General features: G+C 35.5%; 3 protein-coding genes across 3 annotated transcripts; 2 read left to right on the top strand and 1 right to left on the bottom strand.

Annotated features, from left to right (window-relative positions):
• Positions 1 to 657: 657 nt before the first annotated feature.
• On the top strand, positions 658 to 1587 carry LOC121466595 (olfactory receptor 4P4-like). The gene has a single exon (XM_041680377.1). It carries the CDS (start codon positions 658 to 660, stop codon positions 1585 to 1587), a length of 930 nt encoding a protein of 309 aa, XP_041536311.1.
• Positions 1588 to 5968: 4381 nt separating this feature from the next.
• On the bottom strand, positions 5969 to 6910 carry LOC121466549 (olfactory receptor 4P4-like). The gene has a single exon (XM_041680305.1). It carries the CDS (start codon positions 6908 to 6910, stop codon positions 5969 to 5971), a length of 942 nt encoding a protein of 313 aa, XP_041536239.1.
• Positions 6911 to 18391: 11481 nt separating this feature from the next.
• On the top strand, positions 18392 to 24819 carry LOC121466409 (olfactory receptor 5D13-like; the record flags this gene model as incomplete). The annotated part of the gene is given in 4 exon segments (XM_041680105.1): positions 18392 to 18447; positions 22709 to 22873; positions 22875 to 23617; positions 24803 to 24819. Coding segments are annotated over 4 exon segments (981 nt in total), but the record flags the coding sequence as incomplete, so codon positions are not given.
• Positions 24820 to 24909: the final 90 nt, after the last annotated feature.

The following is a 24909-nucleotide window of genomic DNA, read 5'->3' as shown; positions in this document are numbered from 1 at the left end:
CTTGTTGCAGCATTAAATTATTTCATTATAGTTTAATTATTATTTTTGAATTATGAAATTTAAAACTCCTAAATTTTTACATGATATGATGTACTCTGTCCTGTTTTCCATAGTGTCCATAAGTACATGATTCTTTTGGGAATTTGTACTTGCAATGCTTTTCATAAAAAACTATTTAATAAACAAAATAAATATTTTATTAACATATCCTAAAAATTTATAACAAAATATTAATTCTAAAGCAGTAGTCTATAGTTATTTTTATTGTCTCCTTCTCTTTATCTGGCAATCCTAAGCTACTAAAAGGCTAAATTACACTGTGATCAGGAGCTCATGCACCTAAATTCACCTTTGTATATTCTGTATGGTGCAATCATACATCTTTGGTTGTACTTTTCACAAGTGTGACTTTTAGCACTACACACTTTTACTAAAGTGATTAATATGGTTAAAATGATGATGATGATGATATTCAAATGAAGACTTTTTTCTAGAATATAAGAATTAGAAATACACAGAGAAAAGAGAGATATTTTCAAAAATTAATGTAACTTTCATAGTATTTTATATGATTCATACCATGATTAATGAAAATTTTTAATCTTTCTCTATCATTTGCTTTCAGCTAGCTCCATTGAATCTTAATTTCTTTGGAATATGGAATGTACCAATAACATCACTGAATTTATACTGTTAGGACTTTCCCAGAACAAGAAAATTAAAATTCTGTGCTTCCTCCTGTTCTTGTTTTGTTACACAGCTATTTGGGGGGGAAATATGTTTGTAATGATATCTATCATTTTCAGCAAGCTAAATGAACAACCAATGTATTTCTTCCTTAATTACCTTGCTTTGTCAGACCTGTGCTATACGTCCACAGTGACTCCCAAGCTTCTCACTGGCCTTCTCAAAGAAAGGAACATGATTTCTTATACCAGCTGCATGGCTCAGCTTTTTACCATGCATTTCTTTGGGGGGATTGAGATACTTATCCTCACAGTAATGGCCTATGACCGCTATGTAGCCATCTGCAAGCCCCTGCACTACACCATTATCATGAGCAGGTGGAGGTGTTGTGCCATGGTTGCTGCTTGCTGTATTGGTGCTTTTATACATTCTTTCTTCCAGAGCTTCCTTGTTATCAGCCTTCCCCTTTGTGGCCCCAATGAAATGGATCACTATTTCTGTGATGTTTATCCTTTGCTGTCACTTGCCTGCAGCAATACATACAAAGTTGGACTTCTGGTGGTTGCCAATTCAGGCATGATGGGACTGATGACCTTCATAGTCTTGATATGGTCGTACTCTTTCATATTATACACTATCAGGATTTATCCTGCAGAGAACCGCGGCAAAGCTCTTTCTACATGCAGTTCTCATGTCACAGTTGTTACTTTGTTTTTTGTGCCAGTACTTTTCATTTATATTAGACCATCTGTCTCTTATCCAGAAGATAAAATTTTTGCTCTTTTCTACACAATCATCGCTCCCATGTTCAACCCTCTGATCTACACTCTGAGAAACATGGAGATGAAGAATGTCCTGAGGCAAGTTTGGTGTCATAAACTACTTTTCTTGGATAAATAATTATAATATTTTCTGCTAAATCAGAGTATGAGAAATCTAAATCATGATGTTTGTCTTTCTAAATCTTAAAAATATTTGGATGTATGAGATTCAATGCTTAATCAATAATAGTAAATACTGGTACCTTTCCTGTGTGAATTGTAAGTAACATATCTTTCAAGATAAGGATTAAGGATTACTATCAAATTTTGTCACTCTGTTATTAATATACTTAAAGTACCAGATTCAGCACTACATGTTATAGTACTAACTGCTGTATCATATTTCCTGAGTCTTCCTGTATACATATCATATTATATATGTATGTATATACATGTATTTAGTAGTAATAGACATGAGAAGAACAGTATGCCAGGACTTTCTATTACTTGTGCTTCCAAATAATCAAATTAAAATCTACCATGTGTATGCAGTCAGAATACAAAGAAAGAAGCAGCGAACTGTAGGAGGTCAGATATTTGTTTGGCGGATTTTCTTCAAACTGCAGGGAACCATGGAGTTGGCTTGACCTAACTTCCTTGAAAGGCATATGCCATATTTTTTTTTCAGGTTAGTGTCCACTCCTCCTGGAGCACAATGTAACTTTCAGGATGTGAGAGGCCAATGCATTCCTTCAATGCAGTGAAGCATTCAGGCCACTTTGTTGCCGAGAACCGCACCCCCGTGTCTGCGCTTTATGCACTGGAACCCAGTTTGCGAGCTTCGGGCAAGGGGGCTGGAGGTTAAAATACACAGACACACACAGACAGAGAGACAGCGACACGGGTCATCCTTGAATTCCTCAAGAATGCCCCCTTTATTGTGTTCAGGGGTAGATTATATAGAGATAGCCATGCCCCAGCCAAACCCACCAGAAACCGCTCTCCTGCCATCAGGAACTCCTGAAGGTCTCGTGCTCAGAGCTGCTGTAGGCACTCAGATCAGGAGATTACAAGAAATTCAGGATCTGGGGTCTCACTGCTCCCAACACTTTGTGTTTCTTTGTATGATCTTTATTTATTTATCTTTATTTATTTTATTTATTGATTGATTGATTTTATTGAGCTATACATTTTTCTCAGCTTTCCTCCCTTCCTCTACCCTCCCCCTGCAATCCTCTCCCATGGTCCCCATGCTCCCAATATACTCAGGAGATTTTGTCTTTTTCTACTTTCCATGTAGATTAAATCCATGAGTGCTGAGGATCCAAATTCAGGTCTTCATGGTTGCACAGCAAATACTTTACCCACAGAGGCATCTCACCACCTCAAAACTATTGTAACTGTTAGTTCTTTCTGAGAGCCTCATGACTCACTGCTTTGGATATCTCTATTCCAGATGTTAAGTATGCATTTCCAGAGGATTCATAGTCCCCTGCAAAGCCCCCTTTGGATCTGTGAACCTGGATAAGAGCACCTCTTCAAGAGCAAGTTAACTAATCCTATGGCTTAGTTGAGATGGATGAAATAGCTGTCAGAATTCAGGTAGATGAGATAACCTTGGATAGATAAAGAAACTACTTCCAACAGTGCCCAAAGATTTCATGAAGAACACAGAAGAATCTCTTCCCTAATTCAGAACATTTTGTTAGATTTGCTTCCATTCTCATTGAATTACCAGGATCACGCAACGTCTTCATAACATTCATGTCCCAAAGAGAGTTTGGGATCTCATTCTCATTTGTCTTTCTGACCACTCTGTGAAATAACATTTAAACCAAAGGTAGAATTTCACAGCAATCCCTTTATATCCATTTAAGCAAATATGGTTTCAAATCTTTTTCAGTTCATTCTGAAAGAGTTCTTTTGAGCGTCTACCTTTGGTCTTGTCCTAGACTTAAGTGAATAAGTAAGATAAAAGGGATGGTACTATAGATAATTGCATTTCCACAGAGGAGCTAAGGCTTGGTTTGTATTGGGGACTGGAAAGAATGCATTGTTTGCAACAGGAAATAAAGCAGAGATGGTTGTAGAAATCCTTAAATTATCAAATTTATTGATTTTTTTCTCCCTTGTTGTTTAATTCAGGCTGATCTCGAACTTGCTGCTCTACTTTAGTCTCCTCCTTGCTGGGACTATATCACACATTTTACATCAAGGTCTATGTGAATAGGAATGTAGACTTTTAAGAAAGTAGAAAAATGGGCAATGAATTCAAAGATATGGATCTGAGTGGATACCAAGACTAGGTGGATTTGGAGAATGCTGTTTAAATGAAGCCTGCCTCAATACCTATATGATTGAGGGCAAATGAGGAAAACACCAAATGTAAACTCTGGGTCTCCATATGTTCCTCTGCACCCAAACATATACAAACAAATAGATTATAAATTAATAACTGAGCTTGAATCTAGCAGGTACCCAAAATTGAGACCAAATCCTAGCAATTTCAGATGTTGGTGAACTTGCTAGCTAGCTTTCCCTCATCCTCACTACACAGATGAACTCTCCAGCACTGCATCAGCTAGCAAACCCAATGCAGCCTGAAGCAAGGAGCTGGGCCATTTCCCCTGCACTAGGGACCTCATTCACACTCACTTCACCAGGGTCAGCGCTCCTATTTTGCTGAGGCAAGCTAGATTCAGGGCCCTCTATCTCTTGATTGCCTTAGCAGGTATACGAGAAGGGGTTGGGTCAGATCTCTTGCTCTGTTGTGTGTGTGCATTTCTTGTTTCTTTCTTCTAATTTTTAGCATACAGAGGGGAATCCCAGATCAGAGAACAGTAAACAGCAACCACAGGCAATTTTAAATACTTAAAACTATAATAAACATTGGCTTGGCAACTCATTCCAAATGCATTAGCAGCACCAGAATAGTAATCAACCATTTGGAGGGGGGTGGGTTAAGTCCCAATTTACAAAATGAAGCCAATACCTAAAGCATTTATTAGGCTAAGAACCAACAGCTCTACTAGTTGAATATAGGGAAAAGCCTACTACTACTAATTTGCTAAATGGCGATAGTGTTCGGCTGACTCCTAATGATTTATTATTATTCTCATAGATCAATATAGCATTCTGCTCTCATTTGAGAGAGCCTCTATTTGCATTAGATGGTGATTAACATGGAGACTCACAGCTGGCCAAGGTGCAGAGAAGAGAGAGCATGATGTTCAAGCTCAAATGGAACTTTTATACTATTGTGGTGGTTAGAAAGAGAACAATTCCTGTAGGTTCATTTGTTTGAATAATTGGTGACCAGTTGGTGGTACTGTCTGAGGAAGTTTCACCAGTGTGACACTGTTAGAGGGAGTGTGTCCCTAATACCAGACTTTGAGGTTTCGAAAAATTGATACCATTCTCTATATTACATGTATTTCTGTTTATTTTGTAATCTTTTTCATCTTTATGCATTTTTCTAAGTCCTTTGAATTCTTCTGCATTCGGAATAAAGTAGTTATTGGGCTTTTAGACATTTTTTTTTCATCCGGAGTTTACATGTCTTTCTTTCTGTTTCTTTTATTTGCTCAAGGGTGGTATTCAGTTATCACTAAATTTTTCTTTGATTTTTACAGTATAAGTAATAAATGAAAATATTTCAACTACCATTAGAGAATCTTCCCTTAGATTTAAATGACTCCATTAGAATTAAAATGATTATTACATAAACACATGGCAGGTCAAATCTCAAAGAATAAGCATTGAGTGTTCATCTCTAAATAAAACATCTGTAGCACAGCAGTACCTTAAACTGCAGAAGAGGGTTGACAGAAATTGTATAAAAATCAGAAGATGGAGAGGACTGCTGTAAAAGATAATTTTTGACTTAGGAAAAATGTATTGGTTTTAGAAAAGTGAAAAGCTAAACAAGGCTGGTCTCGAACTCACAGAGATCTGCCTGACTCTGCCTCCTGAGTGCTGGGATCAAAGGCGTGCGCCACCACTGCCCGGCCTTTTTTTTTTTTCAAATTAAGTCATAATGTGAAACTTTTGAGAAATATTTTGTGACCCATAAAGTAGATCTTTTAGACTATTCTCTTATGTAGGTTTAAATAAGAGTCATTTTTAATATTTTTGAAATCTGATTAATTACTAGTTTACTGAACAGTCGTATAAAAAATTTTATTTGTTCTCTGTGTTCACTTCATTATAACTGGTGAACACATTGCTAAGGATGATCTCCTGTCAAGCATAGTTTGTTATAGAACCAAACAAGAAATGCAATACAGACAATGTGAACATCAACAACAACAGCAAATCAGAATACCAGGATTACAGTTAGGAGGTCTGGTTTAATATGGAGAATAGTAAATATTTTCTTACAGACAGCCCCATACATATCACTAGCATGCAATACATATATACTAGTGAAATACATATCGCTACATAACATCAAAAGGTTATTTGCCATTTGATGCTTTAAGTTAGAAGTACCTTCCAGAAACTGTGATGGTAGAAAGCAGTTATGATTTCAGTCTATTTCCTTCATCCCCTGTGATACGGTGACACAGTCTCTTGATGGCATTCTTCATCTCCTTGTTTCTGAGTGTGTAAATCAGCGGGTTGAGCATGGGGGCAATAATGGTGTAAAAGAGAGCAAATATTTTGTCTTCTGGTAATGTCGTTGCTGGTCGAATGTAAATGAAGAGTAGAGGAGCAAAGAAAAGGACGACTACAGTAACGTGGGAACTACAAGTGGAAAGGGCTTTACGACGATTCTCTGCAGAGTAAGACCTGACAGTATATATGATCACAGCGTATGATATCAACAAGACCACAAAAGTCACTAAACCCATCAGACCAGAGTTAGCAATTACCAAGAAACCAATATTTCTGGTGTCAGTACAGGCCAGTTTGAGCAGAGGGTACACGTCACAGAAGTAGTGATCTATTTCATTTGGGCCACAGTAAGGTAAGAATACTGCCAGGAGAAACTGACCAAAGGAATGCAGAAATCCCCCAGCACAGGAAGCAGCAATCATGGCATCGCACTTTTGCCTGCTCATGATGATGGAGTAGTGCAGGGGTTTGCAGATGGCCACGTAACGGTCGTAGGCCATTCCTGTGAGGATAAAGACCTCAATGCCCCCAAAGAAGTGCATGGTGAAGAGCTGTGTCATGCAGCCATTGTAGGAAATTGACTTTCTTGTGGCTACTAAGTTGATGATCAGCTTGGGGGTCACAGTGGAGGTGTAACACAGATCTGAGAATGAAAGGTAACTTAGAAAGAAATACATGGGTTGATTGATAAGGTGACTACATGTGACAGAAATCATGATAAGTAGGTTCCCGAATAAAATTGCAATGTAACAAAGTAAAAACAACACAAAACAGATAGCTTGTATTTCTTTTGTCTGAGAAAGTCCTAGAAGAACAAATTCTGTGATATTGGTCCTATAGTCCATGATCTGCAAATGTCTGTATCAATCTGAAATAAATTTAAACATGTGTGAAATACACTTAGCACAATGCTGCATATTGTCCCCTTTCAGGGAGCAGATTAGATTAAAAAATGTTCAGAGTTTGAAGAATGTTAAAATGTCATCTTTATTTAAGAACGATTTCCAACAGTGGTTTTTTTGTGTAATAAAACAGAAATAGCTGCTAAATAGTTTTACATATTTGAGATGAATATTAATGTTGTGGAATAAAATATATTTGTATAGGGATTCTATAGTGATGCATTGTCAAACAAAAATGGATATGACACCACCAAAGAACTATAGGATAGCTACTTCTGTAGAATCATCCCAGTCCAGTTTACTTTTTTTCTTTTAATTTTTGAGAAGAGATACAGAAACAAATGATTAAATGTGAACACACTTATATGTAAATTTATGAAGTGCAATACTTGGCTATTGTCACAACTAAAATATGTTGAATCACACATTCTCTATGCAAATATATGTGAATAATGGGCTTGTGTATTTGGAATAACTGCATGGTTATATAGAGTTTCTTTTTTCACCTAACTGAAAAATCTGTTTCTAGTCTCAATAATTTCAACTGCCATATTTAGGAATGTGTATTTTTATACATAAAGGGTTATTTTCAACTCACAGAATAAATATCAATGCAAGAAAAAAGCGTTCTATATTTAATAGAGTCAACTGTGTAATTACACCCTACATGTTGAGGAAATAGTAACTTTTGTTTGTATTTTAGTATCTACCCATGTCTTTTTTAAGTAACCTTCATATATTCTCTTAAAAATTCCTATGTTTGTCTTGATTTTTAACTTGAGGTTTATAGATTTAACCTAGAAAAGTTGGTTTTTGTACAAATAAAAAAAAGCAAAGCTGGCTTTTGGCAGTGTTTTAGCACAACAACACAAAAATTGACTACAGCAAAGGGTCAATTAGAAAAGTTGAGTGACTCGTATTGTTAATTAAAATGTAACTGAATTGACCACAATTTTTATAAGATAATACTCTGCCTGTTCTTAACCACTGCAGCTCTTTGAGATTCTTCAAAACATCATACTAAATCAGTTTTTAAAAATATCTAAAGCATTTTTTATCATGACAATAACAAAAAATCTGAAGAACTTAATTCTTTTCAAATGAAGATTATAAGATCATTGCTTTGCACATTTTGGATTCACAGAATTAATTTTAAAGGAATATTTGTATACTTGAGTACAAATGAATTTAGAGACATGCTAAAGAGGCTAACATTTAGTTTACTTTGCATTTTATATAAAAGTCAAATAATTAGACAAGTCAAAAAATTAATCAATGTTCTAGAAATTATTCAAATTTATTATTATTATTATTAATCATCCTTTAGAGTAACATGTGTGAATTGAATGTGTATACATATGTGTGCTGTTCGTAATTCAGCAAGTCACAAAGAAGACATAAAAGAAGGAAGATTATTTGAAGTTTTCTGAAGGAGTGGTAGGGAGTAAGAAAGAATAACAGGGGGATACATATAATAACAATACTATACATGTATCTATTGATGTATTTAATCTATATTCCATCATTAAGCCATTTTATCACTACTCAGGAGATAATACTGAAGTTCGTCTCTCTCATCTGCCTGTATTATTACTAGCATACTGACTCCAACTCTTTGCACACTGCTCTCCTGCCGCAGAATGAGAAATCATCAGATCAGAGTTAGTTTAAATTCCACGGCCTTCACTGCTTTTTCTTGAAATTGTACTGAGATAAAGTTGGACATTATGCCATTTCCTGTCTCAATTTTTTTCAATTTTATCATAATTCCAATAGTTTCCAAAATGTTTCATAATTAATTTATCACAATAGTATGTATACTCAAAACCACTGTGCCCTCTGGTGCTAAAACTAACTGCTTTATATGGATTGTTTATTTGTTGAATATTAAATTCCATAGCTTGGTTCTGTACGGAAATTCTATCTTTATGAGTATTAGAGACATCATGTTAGTTTTCTTTTACAACAACATAATCGAAAGCAGAACAGAATAAAACAAAACTAGACTAAATGAATCAATTTTGTTTTGAATCTTGATTATCTGACTTTGGGATTAATTATACAAAGTTTCTGAATTTGTCATGAAAGAAAAATAAAACTCAAATTCTGTTAATTTGCATAAAATTAATCTTTCAATCACTGCTTACTCTGTGGTAGGTATTATGCAAGGTTGTCAAATCCCAAAATCACAAAGTATAGTCTAAGATTGCTATTTAGGAAGATAAATACCTGCTTTGTTTGTTAGCAAGATTTTCAAATGGATAAGAAATTGTGCATTATTTCATAAATTGGCTACAATAATAAAATGTAATCAGTTACTCACTCGTTACCTCACCTGGCTCCAATGAATACTTAAAATGAAATATACATACTTACAATGTAATATACATATGACTCTGGTTAAATTAAATGGATATAAAACAAAATGAAAAGCTTTCAATCATGGAAAAGGATTGATAGAGGAAGAGGATTAGATAGAGAAAGGTCAAAAAGGATGGGAAGAGAAAGTAATCATAATATGTATGAAATTGTCAAAGAACAAACATAATAAAATTATACATATGAAATTGTCAAAGAACAAACATAATGATTTTTTTCTTTTATTCAACTATTCGCAAATTGTCCCTAAAATTTTAAACAAAAAGTAGAAAAATCATAAATAATCATTTCATTTATATTTGAAAAATATATTATAAAAGCATGATTCATATTATTCCATGCAGAATGTTTATTGATAGCTGATATAGGAAATTAATTTAATTTTCATACACTTGATTTAAATTTTATGCAGCATGATCCACAGCTACTATTAATTTGCAATCTCCCATTAAATGTAATGGATATGTGTTAGTAAGTTTTAACTTACAAGTAATTTTGTATAACCTGAAGATAAAACTTACTTGTTTTGAAGGAAAAGGCTTGTAGTTTGTTTCCAAATCAAACTTGACTCTTTCTAGCTTTAGTTAATATAACTGAAGAGGTAAGGAAGCTGATGTCATGCGTATTGGCAAATATTCACAGATCTCTTCCAATATCACATTTACTTTATTCCCTGGGGGAAGTGAAAACATAGGTATTTCATGGTTTCTGTTCACTTTCAAACTAGTTTTCTGGGCAGATACAGTGCTGTCAGAAATGCAGTACAGCATCCCCGTGTCTAGAGTAGCTCATTAAGATCAGCTGACCAAGGTTAAGCAGAACTTTGTTTTAAAACTTTGTTCAGAAGTCTATTTTTTTATTTTTTTTTATTTTTTTAATTTTTTTTATTGAAAAAAAATTTCCGCCTCCTCCCAGCATCCCATTTCCCTCCCCTCCTCCCACTCCTCTCCCCCTCCCCCCACTCCTCTCCCCCTCCTTCCCCAGTCTGAAGAGCAGTCAGGGTTCCCTGCCATGTGGAAAGTCCAAAGTCCTCCCCCCTCCATCCTGGTCTAGGAAGGTGAACATCCAAACTGGCTAGGCTCCCACAAAGCCAGAACATGAAGTAGGATCAAAACCCAGTGCCACCGTCCTTGACTTCTCAGCAGCCCTCATTGTCCGCCATATTCAGAGAGTCCTGTCTTATCCCATGCTTTTTCAGTCACAGTCCAGCTGGCCTTGGTGAGCTCCCAATAGATCAGCCCCACTGTCTCCGTGGGTGGGTGTACCCCTCGTGGAGTCTAAAAAGGGCAAGCATCAATGAATCCACCATTTGTGAATATCAGAAAGCCACAATAAAATCACCTGTCATTGTGGTGAGGAGGTAGTCATGGGAAACTGATTGTTTGTAAAAAAAAAAAAAATACGTAGATATTGAACAACAACAACAATAATAATAATGATAGAATTAGAAAGTCAATGTGGCAAATTCATGAGAAATGTGATAACTCTAGCTACATTTTTTGAATTTTCCCACAAATTCTATCATCTAATGGAACCTTTTAAAAATTAACACCATTGCTTGCTTGCCTTCATCCCCCACTCCATTTCTCTCTCTCTGTCTCTCTCTCTCTGTGCATGTGTAGTGTGTGTGTGTGTTCATGTGAGTGTATGCACATTTTGGAGATTACGTGTATATATGAATGAGTACAGAGATTGAAGGTTGACTTCCTCTGTCCTCATCAATAGTTCTCCACCTTGTTTGGAAGGAATTCTCTCAATAAACCTGGAGCTCATTTATTTAGCTTGGATAAAAACTCAATAAATATCAGAGATCCATAGAGAAACTTTTCAGTTTTGTGACGGCCCATTATTAATTATTGATCTTAGTGCCCATACTAACATTGTTCTCTGTGCAAAAAGTCTTCTCTTGTGCCAATGAGTTTAAGGATATTTCCCACTTTATCATATATCAGTTTTACAGTATGCAATTTTCTCTTGAGGTCTTTAATCCATTTGAACTTGAGTTTTGTACAGGGTGATAATCATGGATATATTTATATTTTTCTACAGGCAGACATCCAGGTTTGATTAGCACCATTTTTGAAGATGCTGTCTTTTTGCCAGTATATACATCTTTATAAAAAAAAAATCATGTGTCTGTAAGTGTGTAGATTTATGTCAGGGCCTACAGTTTGATTTCATTAATAATCATTTCTTCTTTTTTGCTAATACCTTGCTGTTCTTATTGCTATAAATTTGTAATACAATTTGAAATCAAGACCACTGAAAATTCCAGCAGTTCTTTGATTGTTCAGGATTGCTTTAGGTAACCCTTTTCTGGTGTGGTTTTTCCATACAAAGCTGAAAATTATCCTTTCAAGATCTGTGAAGAATTTTGTTGGAAATTTGATGCATATTTTATTGAATCTTCAGAATGATTTTAGTAAAATGTCCACTTTTACTACATTAATCCTACTGATCAATGAACATAGGAGATCTTTCCATTTTTCTTATAAATCTTCAATTTTTCTTCAGAGACTTTATCATACAAGTTCTTCACTTGCATCATTATTTAGCCCAAGATATTTTATATTGTTTGAGGTTATTGTGAAAAGTTTTCTTTCCCTGGTTCTTTCTCAGTCCATTTGTCATTTGTTTATACAAGGGCTATCGATATTAGTTAGTCAATTTTGTATCCAGCTACTTTTTTGACAGTGTTTTTCAGCTGTGAAAAGTTTCCTGGTAGAAATGTTAGGATCTCTTATGTATACTAACTTATCATCTTCTAGTAAAGATACTTTGATTTGTTCTTTTCCAATTTTTATCCTCTTTATCTTTTTTATGTTATTTCTCCATCCATTTTGAATCAGTATGGGGAGAGGACAAGCTTATATTTTTTTTCTGAATTTAGTGGAATTGTTTTGTGTTTCTCTCCATTAGAGGTGATGTCAGTTATTGTCTTTCAAAAAATTCCAAAGGACACCATCCTTGGGACAGGATGGCAGCTAATAAATTTGAAAAAAAAATTTACCAACTAAATCTCTGATAGAATACTCATATCCAAAATATATTGAAGAAAATATACTATATGTCAATAAATCAAATAACCCATTTAAAAATAAGGTACAGATGTAAATAGATAATTTTCTATTTCTTGCAGTTTTGGTCATGTATGTATACATAGATGTATATGTATGTGCATGCATATATATTTTGTGTATGGGTATATTTTTGAACACTTCTTGTGACAATGCCTGAGCCACACATCTCATTATAACAAGTGAAAACACATGTTAATGGCCAGAGAGATGTCTCAGTAGTTAAGAAAATCTCTTTTTGCCAAGGACCTGACTTCAGTCCTCAACACCCACCTAGTACCCTACATCTGTTCATAAGTCCAATAGTGGGAAGCCACTACTCCTTTCTGGTCTTCATGGTGCCAGACACACATAAAGTGCACATACATATATACAGGCAAAACACTCATATATAAAAATAAGCAAGCAAAAATATATAAATGCAGAAAAAAAACAAATAAATACCCAGGTAAAAGGAATAGGCTACCTCCCTTTTGCGTTGTTAACCAAGAGGTCCCATAAACTCTCAAACATTTTAAATTCTTGTCATTTTTCTTGGTCACCCCCTAAAAATTGAATGTAAGACTGTTTTGAAGACACAATACACAAATCATAAAAAATAGAGACATCAAGCAAGTACTTTTGTAAAGGATTCATCATTATAGGTTGTTTTTAACATGCCTAGAATGTGATAATACCTACTAGAAATGAAAGCAATCATCAATGTTATCCAGCTACATGCCCTGAGAGCTGCAGTTCATGACCTGCTGACACATGCCAGTTATTACAATGGTAGCATGAATTTTATGGAATGAAAAAACTGTTCTAATGTGATTTCAGGACCATTTTATAAGATGGAACTACTATGTGACACCATTATTGCATGTCCAAAAACCTGTGGCTAGAGAGTTAATAGGTAGTTTTGGTTAGTTGTACGATGCCTGTAAAGAGATACCATGCATGACCTAGAAAACACATAAATGAAAGAATTTCTTAGGACATGCAGTTTTAGGTGGTTAGTTAGAGCCCATGACCATTATTGCAGGGAGAATGGCAGCAGACATATCGGCATGGCATTAAGGAAGTCCCTGAGATCATACATCCTAATCTATAAGCACAAGAACTGAGAATGGCATGGACTTTTGAAATTTTGATGCCCATGCAATGATACACTTCCCCATCAATTGGAAACAAGTGATACACTTCCCCCACAATAGGCCCACCGATTGGGAACCAAGCATTAAAATATTTGAGTCCATAGGGGCCATTATCATCAAAACCATCACATAGAACCAAGAGGAGAGGCTGCTACGATAGTTCTGTTAAATGGATATAATATAAAAAATGACTCTTATTGATTTATCATTATACCATTGCTTAATCCTCTTCAAGGAGCTTTTTTTTGGGTATTTAACACAGAGACCTCACAGTTGGTCAAGGAGCAGATATGACGTAGTACACAAGAGCAGAAACTCGTTAGAAAAATAAAAATCCTAGGAAGGTGTAGAAATATAGATAGACATGAACCATCAGGAAGTAGGCGTATAGTCTCTCCCATAACTGAGGTGCTATTGGGGACTGATAGATAGTATAAGAGAGGGAATTGTCTTTAGTTTCTTGACTAGTATTGCATCAATCTAAGGCAGGCAAAACATGCAAGAATATTTGGGCAACACAAATTGGGCTTAATTCACACAACTCTGTGGGTGGGAAGATACAGAGATGAGAGACAGAAACACAAAAACAGAGAGAAGCAGAGAGACTGAGAAAGAGACAGACAGACAAAGAGAAACACCCCGAGACAGAGTCAGACACAGGCAGTCAGACAGAGAGAGAAAGAGACATAAATTGGATGAATATGTAGGTAGAGAAGTAGAGTGGATTTGGCTGGAGGTAGGGATTCGTTTGAATGAGAAATGTCCCAAAAAGGCTCAAGCATTTGATCATCTGATCTTCAAATGGCCATGCTCCTTAGAGAGGATATGGGAAGGTTCAGTTTTACTGGAGGAAGTACATCAACATGAGTGGGCTTTGTGGTGTTAAAACCTCAGTCTACGCCTGGTTATTTCTTTTTTTTTTTTTTTTGTTTTTTTTTTTGTTTTTTTTTTTTGTTTTATTTTTTTTTTTTTTTTTGTGTTTCAAGTCAGGGTTTCTCTATGGTTTTGGAGCCTGTCCTGGAACTAGCTCTTGTAGACCAGGCTGGTCTCGAACTCACAGAGATCCGCCTGCCTCTGCCTCCCGAGTGCTGGGATTAAAGGCGTGCGCCACCACCGCCCGGCCTGGTTATTTCTAACCAAGTAATTTCTAACCAAGTAATTGTTGTTAATGATATGGCCTGCCTGCTTCCTTGTCCTGTCAACGCACCTGCCTCTTCTGGCTTTGTCTCTACCCTACCATAATGGATTCTTTTTCTTCCTTCCATTTTTGTTTAGCAGTTTATGTTGAAGGTTGTTTTAAAAACAAAATAAAAGACAATCTAAGAGAAAATATACAGATGATAGTCATTAAATAAGTTGGTGATTAAATAAGATGAGGGGGTATGTTCTCTTCAGCAACTCTAGAAATGAGTTCTCTGGTACTGAACTTTCTTAGACTTCTAGATGGAGGAGAGAAAACATGACAATTGAAGTTTCTTTGCAATTAAGCAAATTTACAGTTGTTGTGAGATATTGGTACATTGTGATTGGTGAATGGAAAACGGAATGATCAATATCTAGAAGAATACAGACAGGACTTCAGGGCAGAGGAAAAAAAAAAAACTCTGGAAAGAAGAAACATAGAGTTGCCAAGCAGACCTGGAAGAAGCAGGGTGGTCATTGATGAGATTAGGTAATAAGCCTCATGAAAAAACATAGATAAAAATATGGGTTAATTTAAATCATAAAAGATAGGTGGAAAAAAAGGCCTAGACTGAGGTTGAACTTTCATAATAAGTCTCCATGTCATTATTTGTGAGCTAGTATTCCAAAGAAAAATACCACTACATTCAATTGTAAACAAATGTTTCTTTTTTTCTCGAGAAATTGGTTTTGTCTTCAGGACTGTGCCTTACTTTTTAACAGATAAGATGCTAGAAACTCATTGTGATTTGGTTGTCTTTCCTTAGCAAGCACAGCAAATCCCTTCAATCAAATAGGCATGACAGTATGATCCAGGCAGGCATAGGTGGACAATGGGTGTAGTTCCACATTCTGTTTTGATGACTTTCTGCATGAGTCTTCTTATTCCCAACTACCCTCTCAACCTTGTCTGTGAGGCCATATTCAGATTGAGAGTTCCCCTGCAAGCTGTATCTGCACAATCATGTTTACTGTTGCTCTATTTATGAATAGCCAGAAACTGGAAACAAGTTAAATGTCAGTCAATAAATAAATTGATAAAGAAAATGGAGTATATTTACACAATGCAGTATTACTCAGCAAATAAAATATATTAGTAAAAGAATTAGCAGGCAAATGGATGAAATTAGAAAAAATAATAATTCCAAGTGAGGTAACATCGACCCAAAAAGATAAATATATTAAGCGTTTCCTTATATGGATCTAGATATCATGTAAATGATAACCAAGCTACAACTGTAGATCCAGGGGGAGGACTGAATTAGAAGGGGCAGGTGGGGAGAAGAATTGAAAGGGTTGTAGAGAAAGGGAATTTGGGGATTGTCTGATAGAATTGAAGGGTATTTGAAGGGGCGTATGAAAGCTAGTGCAGTTGAGATTTCATAAGAATTTTATTGCCGCTCACTGGGCGCCCCTGTCTGAGCTCTATGTGCTAGAATTCAGTTCGCGAGCTTCGGGCAAGGGGCTGGAGGTTGAAACACAGACTCACAAAGAGACAGAGAGACAGACACGAACCTCTAGTCACTGTTAAGAAGTGCTTTATTTAATAGCACCATGGAGGCTTATATACCTAACAGTCAAGTGGGCCAACAGGTGAAAACCTTATCCTGTGATCTTCAAGGCAATGCACAGCTTTTAGTAACTCTAATTAGAAGGCTCTAGCAGGGAAGAGCAGCTGAAGGCCAGGACTCCACCTAAAGAATCTCCAAACAGTGGAGAAGATGGAGTTCCTATTTGCCATCATTGGTTCTTCCTTCCTTCCTTCCTTCTTTCCTTCCTTCCTTCCTTCCTTCCTTCCTCCCCCCTCTTTATTTCTTTCTTCATACCTTTCTTTATTTCTGTCTGTCTGCCTTTCAATCCTCATTAAGTAGGTTTTGTGTATAGTAGATATCATCATGCATTAGTAAGTGCTGCCTCTACTTAAAGATTTTATACTAGGTTTTTCTACAGAGTGTCTGATTTATTGGCACAGATATTCAATGCCATATAATATATATATATATATATATATATATATATATATATATATATTACTAATTAGCAAAACTAAATTCATTGTAATTTAGAGGATTTACCACAAATATGTATGTCAGTCTTTTCCTTTTTAAATTATTATTTCATGCTTTACACACCTCCCAATTAACTTTATCCTCTCTCTCTCTCTCTCTCTCTCTCTCTCTCTCTCTCTCCCTCTGTGTTGATGTGTGTATGTCTGTATCTCTTTCTCTTTCTCCTCTCTTCCCTCTCTTCTCTCTGTCCTCCAAAATAAAATGAGGAACAAACAAACACCACAAAACTAATTTTGTGTTGAAGAAGTGCTCACATGTGTAGTACATGGATGTGTTTAACATTAACATTAAATCCAGTAAATATAATAACTTCAAATTAAGACTTTAGTCATATATTAATTGTTATTTTGTTGTTAACTATACTTTTTATTTTTAATTAGTGATAATTTAAATGGTAAACAGCCAAAGAATTATTTCTAGTCAAAATTTAAAATATAGGGGAAAAAGTACATGAACATTTTAATTCAGCCATGTCTTTTATTATTTCTGAAGATTTGCTTATTGTCCATTTATTGATAAAGCATCAGAATCAATAATCAAATTCTAATAAAAATATAAATATTGCTTATTCAATATTTCTGTCCTTAAGATTGTTTTTTTCCCAATTTATTAGAATTATGGTGTCATTCTGCCACCTAGTGGAGTTTGCTTGCAAACAAAACCAAAATTTCATAGCCATTGTTTCTGAAGAGGTTTGTAATATGATTAGAGCATCTGGAAAAAAAATAGTTTGTTCATGTTTACTTTTGATAAACCCAAAAACAAACAAACGAAAACAACAAAAAACAACCTTCAAAAGAACCCCTAACAGCACTCATGGTCAACATATTAGAGACCAGGCCCGGGTGGTGAACTGTGGAGTCAGAAAACCCTACCTTCTCATGTTCTAGTTGTCAGGTATTTATGTTTTTAATAAATAAAGAAAATACAATATTACTTAATGCCACAGACCATCCCAGCCGGGTATGGGGGGTCTTGTGGGACGTGGTTTCTCAAAGACCAGATAGGTAAGGATTCAGTGATGACAAACAGAAACAAACACAGAGGCAATTTGAATCTGAGTGTATTTTGCAGCTCTCATATAAGGGGTTTTATCCAAGTAGAACAGGTATTACAGTTCTTAAAAGATGTGGTCAGTAAAGCAGTTACAAAGAAGAAATTTATCATAATCACCTGGCACAAAAAGGCACAAAATCAATCAAGTATTACATTTGCTGGACAGTGGGTTCAAAGAATCAATTACAAATGGAACAGATAACATATTTAGTTACTAAACAAAACAAAATTAGATATATCACTTATAGTTAATGGATGACTCCTAGGTTCAGATCAAGTTAATAAATTTTCATATGTAGTCCTTAACTAACATCTAACTTTTATCTTTTTAAAAATCTTCAAAGTTCAATTTAAAACTATACTTAAACAATGCTTACTATACCATCATGCCAAAGCCAGCCTCATCGACACATGCATAGCCATACAAATTCATATATTATCAGGAAGATAGTCTATCAAAGTATTATTTTATAATTATGTAAATGATTATGAAGCAAAGCGCTGACTCCTCTTAGAAAAGAGGTCATGGCCAGTGACCATGCTTCAAGCTTCTTCTTGGCCCAGGCTATCAGGACAATCTCGTAAATACAGAAAGGAAATAGAAGCAAACAGACTGCCATGAGAACTAAGGCTCAATATTTTCTCTCTGGCTGGAGAGTTCCACAGCTGGTTCCAGGAGACCTCCTCCCTCTGGAGTCAAACACCTCAGTCTGTGGAACTTGTCACACAGATTCTACTGGGGTTGGTGTGGCAACTTAATGGGTATTGATCTTTTTTTTTTTTTTTTTTTTTTCAACTGGTGTTTTTCAACTGGGATGATTTTACCTCCTGGGCACATTTGACTGTGCCTACATAATATTTGGTTGTTGGTAATGAGAGAATGCTCATTGCATCTAGTGGGTAGAGGCCTGCAAGGCTGCTAAAGCCTTACTGCAAACAGGATCACCTCCCATGACCAATTTCCTGGCACCAGCTGCCTGCGATGCCCTGCTGAGACACCCTGCTCTAGACAGGAGAGTGGGAGGAACAAAACAGCTCCGTGATGAAAATGCGGAGGCCCATTGGTCACGCATAAACATAAGAGAAAAAACAGTTAATAGCTGTTGAAACGTGAGCCCCAGATGTAGGAAAACAAAAAACAAACAAACAAACAAAACTCCTCTTTGATCTCACCTTATTTTTCTAACATTGTCCATACATCCCCTAACTCTGTGTTCTAATACTTCAAAAGCAATAGAGTCAATGTGAGAATTTCAAAACCATGATCTCCAAAAGCCAGCTTCAAAGCTACATTCATTAGGTCTGAGTGTCCAGGTGATGCTTTCACAGGCCCACAGCTACTCAAGCAGCAACACAGATCACCTGTCCTGGAGGCTTCTCCGCCTCTGCCTCAAGGCACAACTCCAAGAGCTGACTCTCTGCCCCCCCCCCCCATTAACGTGGCATCCTTGCTGTATGCTTGGGAGAAAGCAGCTGTAGATTCACTATGTAGCCAGCACGTTAACAAGACTGAGAACCACTCTTTGAAACTTTTAACTCTTCATGAGGAGAATTGAAATCTAACATCACATTTCTCTGGGGAAAAAAAAAAAGATTATCTTCTATTATTTTTTCCAAAATCCTCTTAACACTTTTCCCCCCTTTTTAATAGTCTAGGAGATACAAACTTATTTTTTTAAATATTTATTTATTATGTATACAATATTCTGTCTGCAGGCCAGAAGAGGGCACCAGACCTCATGTGAGTCACCATGTGGTTGCTGGAATTTGCACTCAGGACCTTTGGAAGAACAGACTATGTTCTTAACGGCTGAGCCATCTCTCCAGCCCCTACAAACTTATTTTTAAAAAGAGAAAAAAGAAAAAGACAAAGCCTGCAAATCATACCCCTGAAACAGTCATTGTGTAGCATATAAAATTGTACACTGTGTGTGAGATTGTGTTTGAATGTGTGAATGTGTGTTGTGCATGTGTGTGCATTTGTACACATGTGCATGTGTGTGCATATATGTGTGTGCAACATGTGTGTATGTGGTATCTGTTGCGGGAGGTGCCATGAGGCCTTCTCCCTGCCACCCTCTGCAGCCCTTCCTCCTTTTCTCTGAGTACATACTTGTTGCTAATGTATTTAACTTCCTCTTTCCTTCCAAGCACCTAAAGACCTAGACCAACTATCTCCTTTTATTAAAATTAAGTTTTGGTTAATTTACATAAACTATCCTCTCTTGACACACACACATAAAGAATTATTGGGATCTAAACTGTCTTCTTTCAGCTACACCCAAAGTTGTTTTTTAGTGTATTGGCCCCTCTTTTGCAATATTCCCTTAGCTTTAGTTATAGTTGTTTCATAGATACATGCACTAAGGCTGGGCTCCAGAACTCTGCATATTGATTGGTTGTGATCTTCTGTAATGGTCTCTGACTGTGGAAAAGAGTCCTCTTGATGATTTTATCTGTTTGTATAAGTACGAATATTTAGAGAGTAGTTAGAGATTATGCTTATTTAGTGAAGTGGTAGTCGTAGGTTCTACTCCAAGTACTCTACTAGATTTGAGTACTTATCAATGTTTCTGACTTGGCATGGCTTCCCTCTTGATGCTTGGACCTTGAGTATAATCAGAGAGATGTTGGTTACCACAATGTATGTATGCGATTACTGTACCTTTAGGGGCATCATCATCATGCTATGCTGGTATTGTTGTAGTTCAAGGAGTCATTGCTAGATAGAACTGTTGGTTTCTCCCCTACTTTGGAAACTTGACTGATGGCTTCTGATAACATAAAAGCTAGTCCTCCGTTTATGTATTAATTTATAGGTGTTTTATAGCTACTTGTAGGTATTTAAGTTTAAAGAATACTAGCATCTCATAAAATGTTTAATAAGATATTTGAATCATTAAAATTATCTATGAAAATGTTACTAATATTAGATAAAATTACAAGCAAAATATCACATGTGGCTTTGGTTTACCTAATTGTTTGATTTGTGCCCCCAGGGAAATTCTTCAGTCACATTCTCTAGGGTTCACATCCCCAAAGTCTTTGTGGCATATATGTAGGTTACAGTTTGGTGCTGGATTTCTGCTTTTTCTCTTTCTGTTTCTCTCAGTTTTCACTGAGACATTTTTGTAAAAGTTATGTAATAGAAGTCATTTTTTTTTCTAAAATATTTCTTGACAGTAGAATAAAACTTGCAGTTTTCATGATTTTTATTATGTTTCCTACAATTAATTAATTAAAAAATAAATTGAATTCTTAGCAGAGGCAGCTCTGGAGGCTATTAATTTTTGTTAAGAGTCTTAAGTAAATGAATACATCAAACTTTTCTGCGTTGTGGTGAGTTTACTCAACTCTCACTTTATTTTATTTCAAAAGAAAAATGATGTAAGGTTCTAGTCTTCCGAGGCTTTAAAATTTATGCGTAAATCTACCTTCTTTGAGATCACCACATAGTCCTGCTAACTAGATGAATTTATCATGTTGTTTCCCATTGTATGGTTCTTGTATTACCAATATTTCCAAAGCATTTTATTTGTTCATATATTTATATGTATTTTCTTTATATATCAAACATTTTAACTGTAATCAATTATAAGACATTCATGATATACTTATTTGTAATTATATATGTATATATGTGTATACATATATCACTCCATATTAATTCTCAAAAGAAAAATTGAGGATACAAATTATATTTGATAATTCTGTAGTTTCTAAAATATTCAGTATGATATTCAGTACATAGAGGAAATGTAATGAGAAGCCTAAAATGGATCTCAAAGAAAGAAAGGAAGGAATTTTCACTTTACAGTCACATATTTACAATATGTACAGCACACAGAGCCTTCAAACAACTGAATATAGATGATAAGCACCAAATATGAGAAATGGACTGAAGAGTTACACATGTTGAAAAGACATATCAGAAGTTGTTGAAAGCACATTTGTTACTGGTGAAAAAGATTACTTCTTCAACTCTTAAGTTGCTCACATTTTGTTATATTGGAATCAGAGAAAGAATAGCGTTTTGTGTAAAGTTTTGAAAGGTCTAGTTATAGATTTTGGATTCAGTAAAGTTTTTGTGTAATTTGTAAAGTTATTCATGATATAATAAGTACTGTGTATTGAATTAATGAAAGCTAAAGTAGTATTTGAAGAAAAACTACATGTATATGTCAATGATAGTTTTTATATGGAGGGCACAAGTCTAATATTATTTTAATCAATAAAATCACAATATAGTGAATACTATGAGGCTTTAATTTTGGCACACAGACATGTCATTCTTATCTTATGTGCAACAGTGTCAATTTGATGCTAAATAGACTCAGGGTCAGTAAATGCTTATAATGTAGTTCTAAGAAAAATGTAATTAAAATCATAGAAAGGAGCATTTAAGACATTTTGGAAGAGCATAGCACATATAGGAGTAACTCCTTTTCATTTTTTTTGTAGTTGTAGTTACTTTGAATAATTAGGAAATTAAAATAGCCAAGGTTTCACTGTAGATGCTGTTTTGTATAACTAAAATATGTCGTGATACAGCATGAGTTTACAGTGTGTCTGCTGCAACACGCAGTAACACTTTCTACAATTTTATGATGAAATTTTATCCTATGTTTGAGTGATCCATCTTTGATCTTGTGAATTGTATTTTATTATGGAGTAAGCAACATTATACTGCAAAGGATGAAAGCATATATTTTAATATGTCAACTTTTGTTTTGAATTAAAAAATTTAACCACTGAAATAAAATTATTTGTAGTTCCTTGCAAACATTTTTCACCCTGTCTTATTAATTGTGTCTGTTTTTCAATTTTTCTGTTTTATCTCAGGGACCAAGAAAATCAGACTACTTCATTGACCTTCATCCTTTTGGGCTTCTCAGAATACCCGGACCTCCAGGCGCCCCTGTTCCTCCTCTTCCTGATCATATACTCAGTCACTGTACTGGGAAACCTGGGCATGATTGCCATCATCAGGGTCAACACAAAGCTTCGCAATGTACTTTTTCCTTGCTCACCTGTCCTTCGTGGACTTCTGTTACTCCACTGTTGTGACACCCAAACTGTTAGAGAACTTGATTTTAGAAGACAGAACCATCTCCTTCGCAGGCTGCATCATGCAGTTCTTCTTTGCATGTACATTTGTGGTGACAGAAACCTACATGTTGGCAGTGATGGCCTACGACCGGTTTGTTGCAGTGCGTAATCCTCTTCGCTACACAGTTGCCATGTCCCCCAAACTGTGTTCCTTTTTAGTGGGCGCATCATACTCTTGGGGTCTAATATGTTCCACAACACTTACTTACTTTTTGCTGAGATTATCCTTTCAAGGCGTTAATATTTTAAATAACTTTGTGTGTGAGCATGCTGCTATTGTGGCAGTTTCCCATTCTGACCCTTACATTAGCCAGGAGATAATTTTTGTCTCTGCTACATTTAATGAAATAACTAGCCTGGTCATCATTCTCACATCCTATATTTTCATCTTCATCACTGTCATGAAGATGCCTTCCACTGGGGGCCGTAGAAAAGCCTTCTCTACGTGTGCCTCTCATCTGACTGCCATAATTATTTTCCATGGAACAATTCTTTTTCTCTACTGTGTACCAAACACAAAGAGCTCATGGCTCATGGTCAAAGTGGCCTCAGTGTTCTATACTGTCTTCATCCCCATGTTAAATCCCCTGATCTATAGTCTCAGGAATAAAGATATCAAAGAGACCGTCAGGAAGTTGATCAGTAAAAACATATAATGCCATATTCATTCATTTTAAAGAAATATTGTACAAAATTTCTCACACTTTCTATAATGATAAGCAAAATTAAAACGAAAAAAATAAAGAAGACAGTGAATTTAACTCCAAGTTACCTGGTTAACCAGTTTTTTCTTTTTAACTCGAGGTTGAGTATTTAGCTAAAAATAATAAAGAATGTAGTCATCAGTTTTTTATTTAAGTGAAGATTTTTTGCTTGAAATTCAATGTCCACAATTTTTAAGCTAGCACACATACATTATAAAACAAATTTCTTCCTTTTTTTCAGTCATTAACTAACAAAAATTTAGATACATGGAATTGATTAAATTATTTTGTAATTAGTAGGCTACTTAATTGCCTGAAGTAAATTCCTATATCTTTCCAGCTCTCACTTGCTAATCGAAACTGATGTCTTTTGGAATATCAAAATCTTCATAAAGTTCAATGTCAATAATGATATTCTACAACAAATTGCAAAATAAAGTTCTTCTTATTTTGGAATTGTTGATTCTTATTTATAAAACAAATATTATAATTTTCTTTATTACTAATGATTTGTAAAAAAAAAACTTATCCAATTAGAGCTTTCTAGGTGTTTAAAAATAAACAGTAATATATCAACAATCATGGAGTTTAACTATAGGGATATCTGGTGGTCTGTAATTAGGTGTTACATGCATTTAACAAAACACTCTACCAATTGTTATATACATTTAAATAAAATAATATTTTGAACAAGAAACAATATAGTGGGGAATGAAATCACAATAAAAATAAACTCTATTTGTCTTATAAAGACTTTTAATGTATATCCCAATATTTTGAAAATAAACTCTATCTGTCGTATAAGGACTTTTAATGTATATCTCAATATTTTAAAAACCATACCACATTGGAGCACCGGACAGAAATCTCAAGGTCCAAATCAGGAGCAGAAGGAGAGAGAGCATGAGCAAGGAACTCAGGACCACGAGGGGTGCACCCACACACTGAGACAATGGGGATGTTCTATCGGGAACTCACCAAGGCCAGCTGGCCTGTGTCTAAAAAAGCCTGGGATAAAACCAGACTCGCTTAACATAGCGGACAATGAGGACTACTGTGAACTCAAGAACAATGGCAATGGGTTTTTGATCCTACTGCACGTACTGGCTTTGTGGGAGCCTAGGCAGTTTGCATGCTCACCTTACTAGACCTGGATGGAGGTGGGTGGTCCTTGGACTTCCCACAGGGCAGGGAACCCTGATTGCTCTTTGGGCTGAGGAGAGAGGGGGA

Source organism: Microtus oregoni, unplaced genomic scaffold, assembly GCF_018167655.1.
Source record: "Microtus oregoni isolate MIOR12 unplaced genomic scaffold, Mior012 000033F_ref0000390, whole genome shotgun sequence".
In the NCBI taxonomy this organism is placed as follows: Eukaryota; Metazoa; Chordata; class Mammalia; order Rodentia; family Cricetidae; genus Microtus; species Microtus oregoni.
The sequence above is the reverse complement of the archived record's forward strand: the minus strand, read 5'-3'. Positions and strand labels throughout refer to the sequence as shown.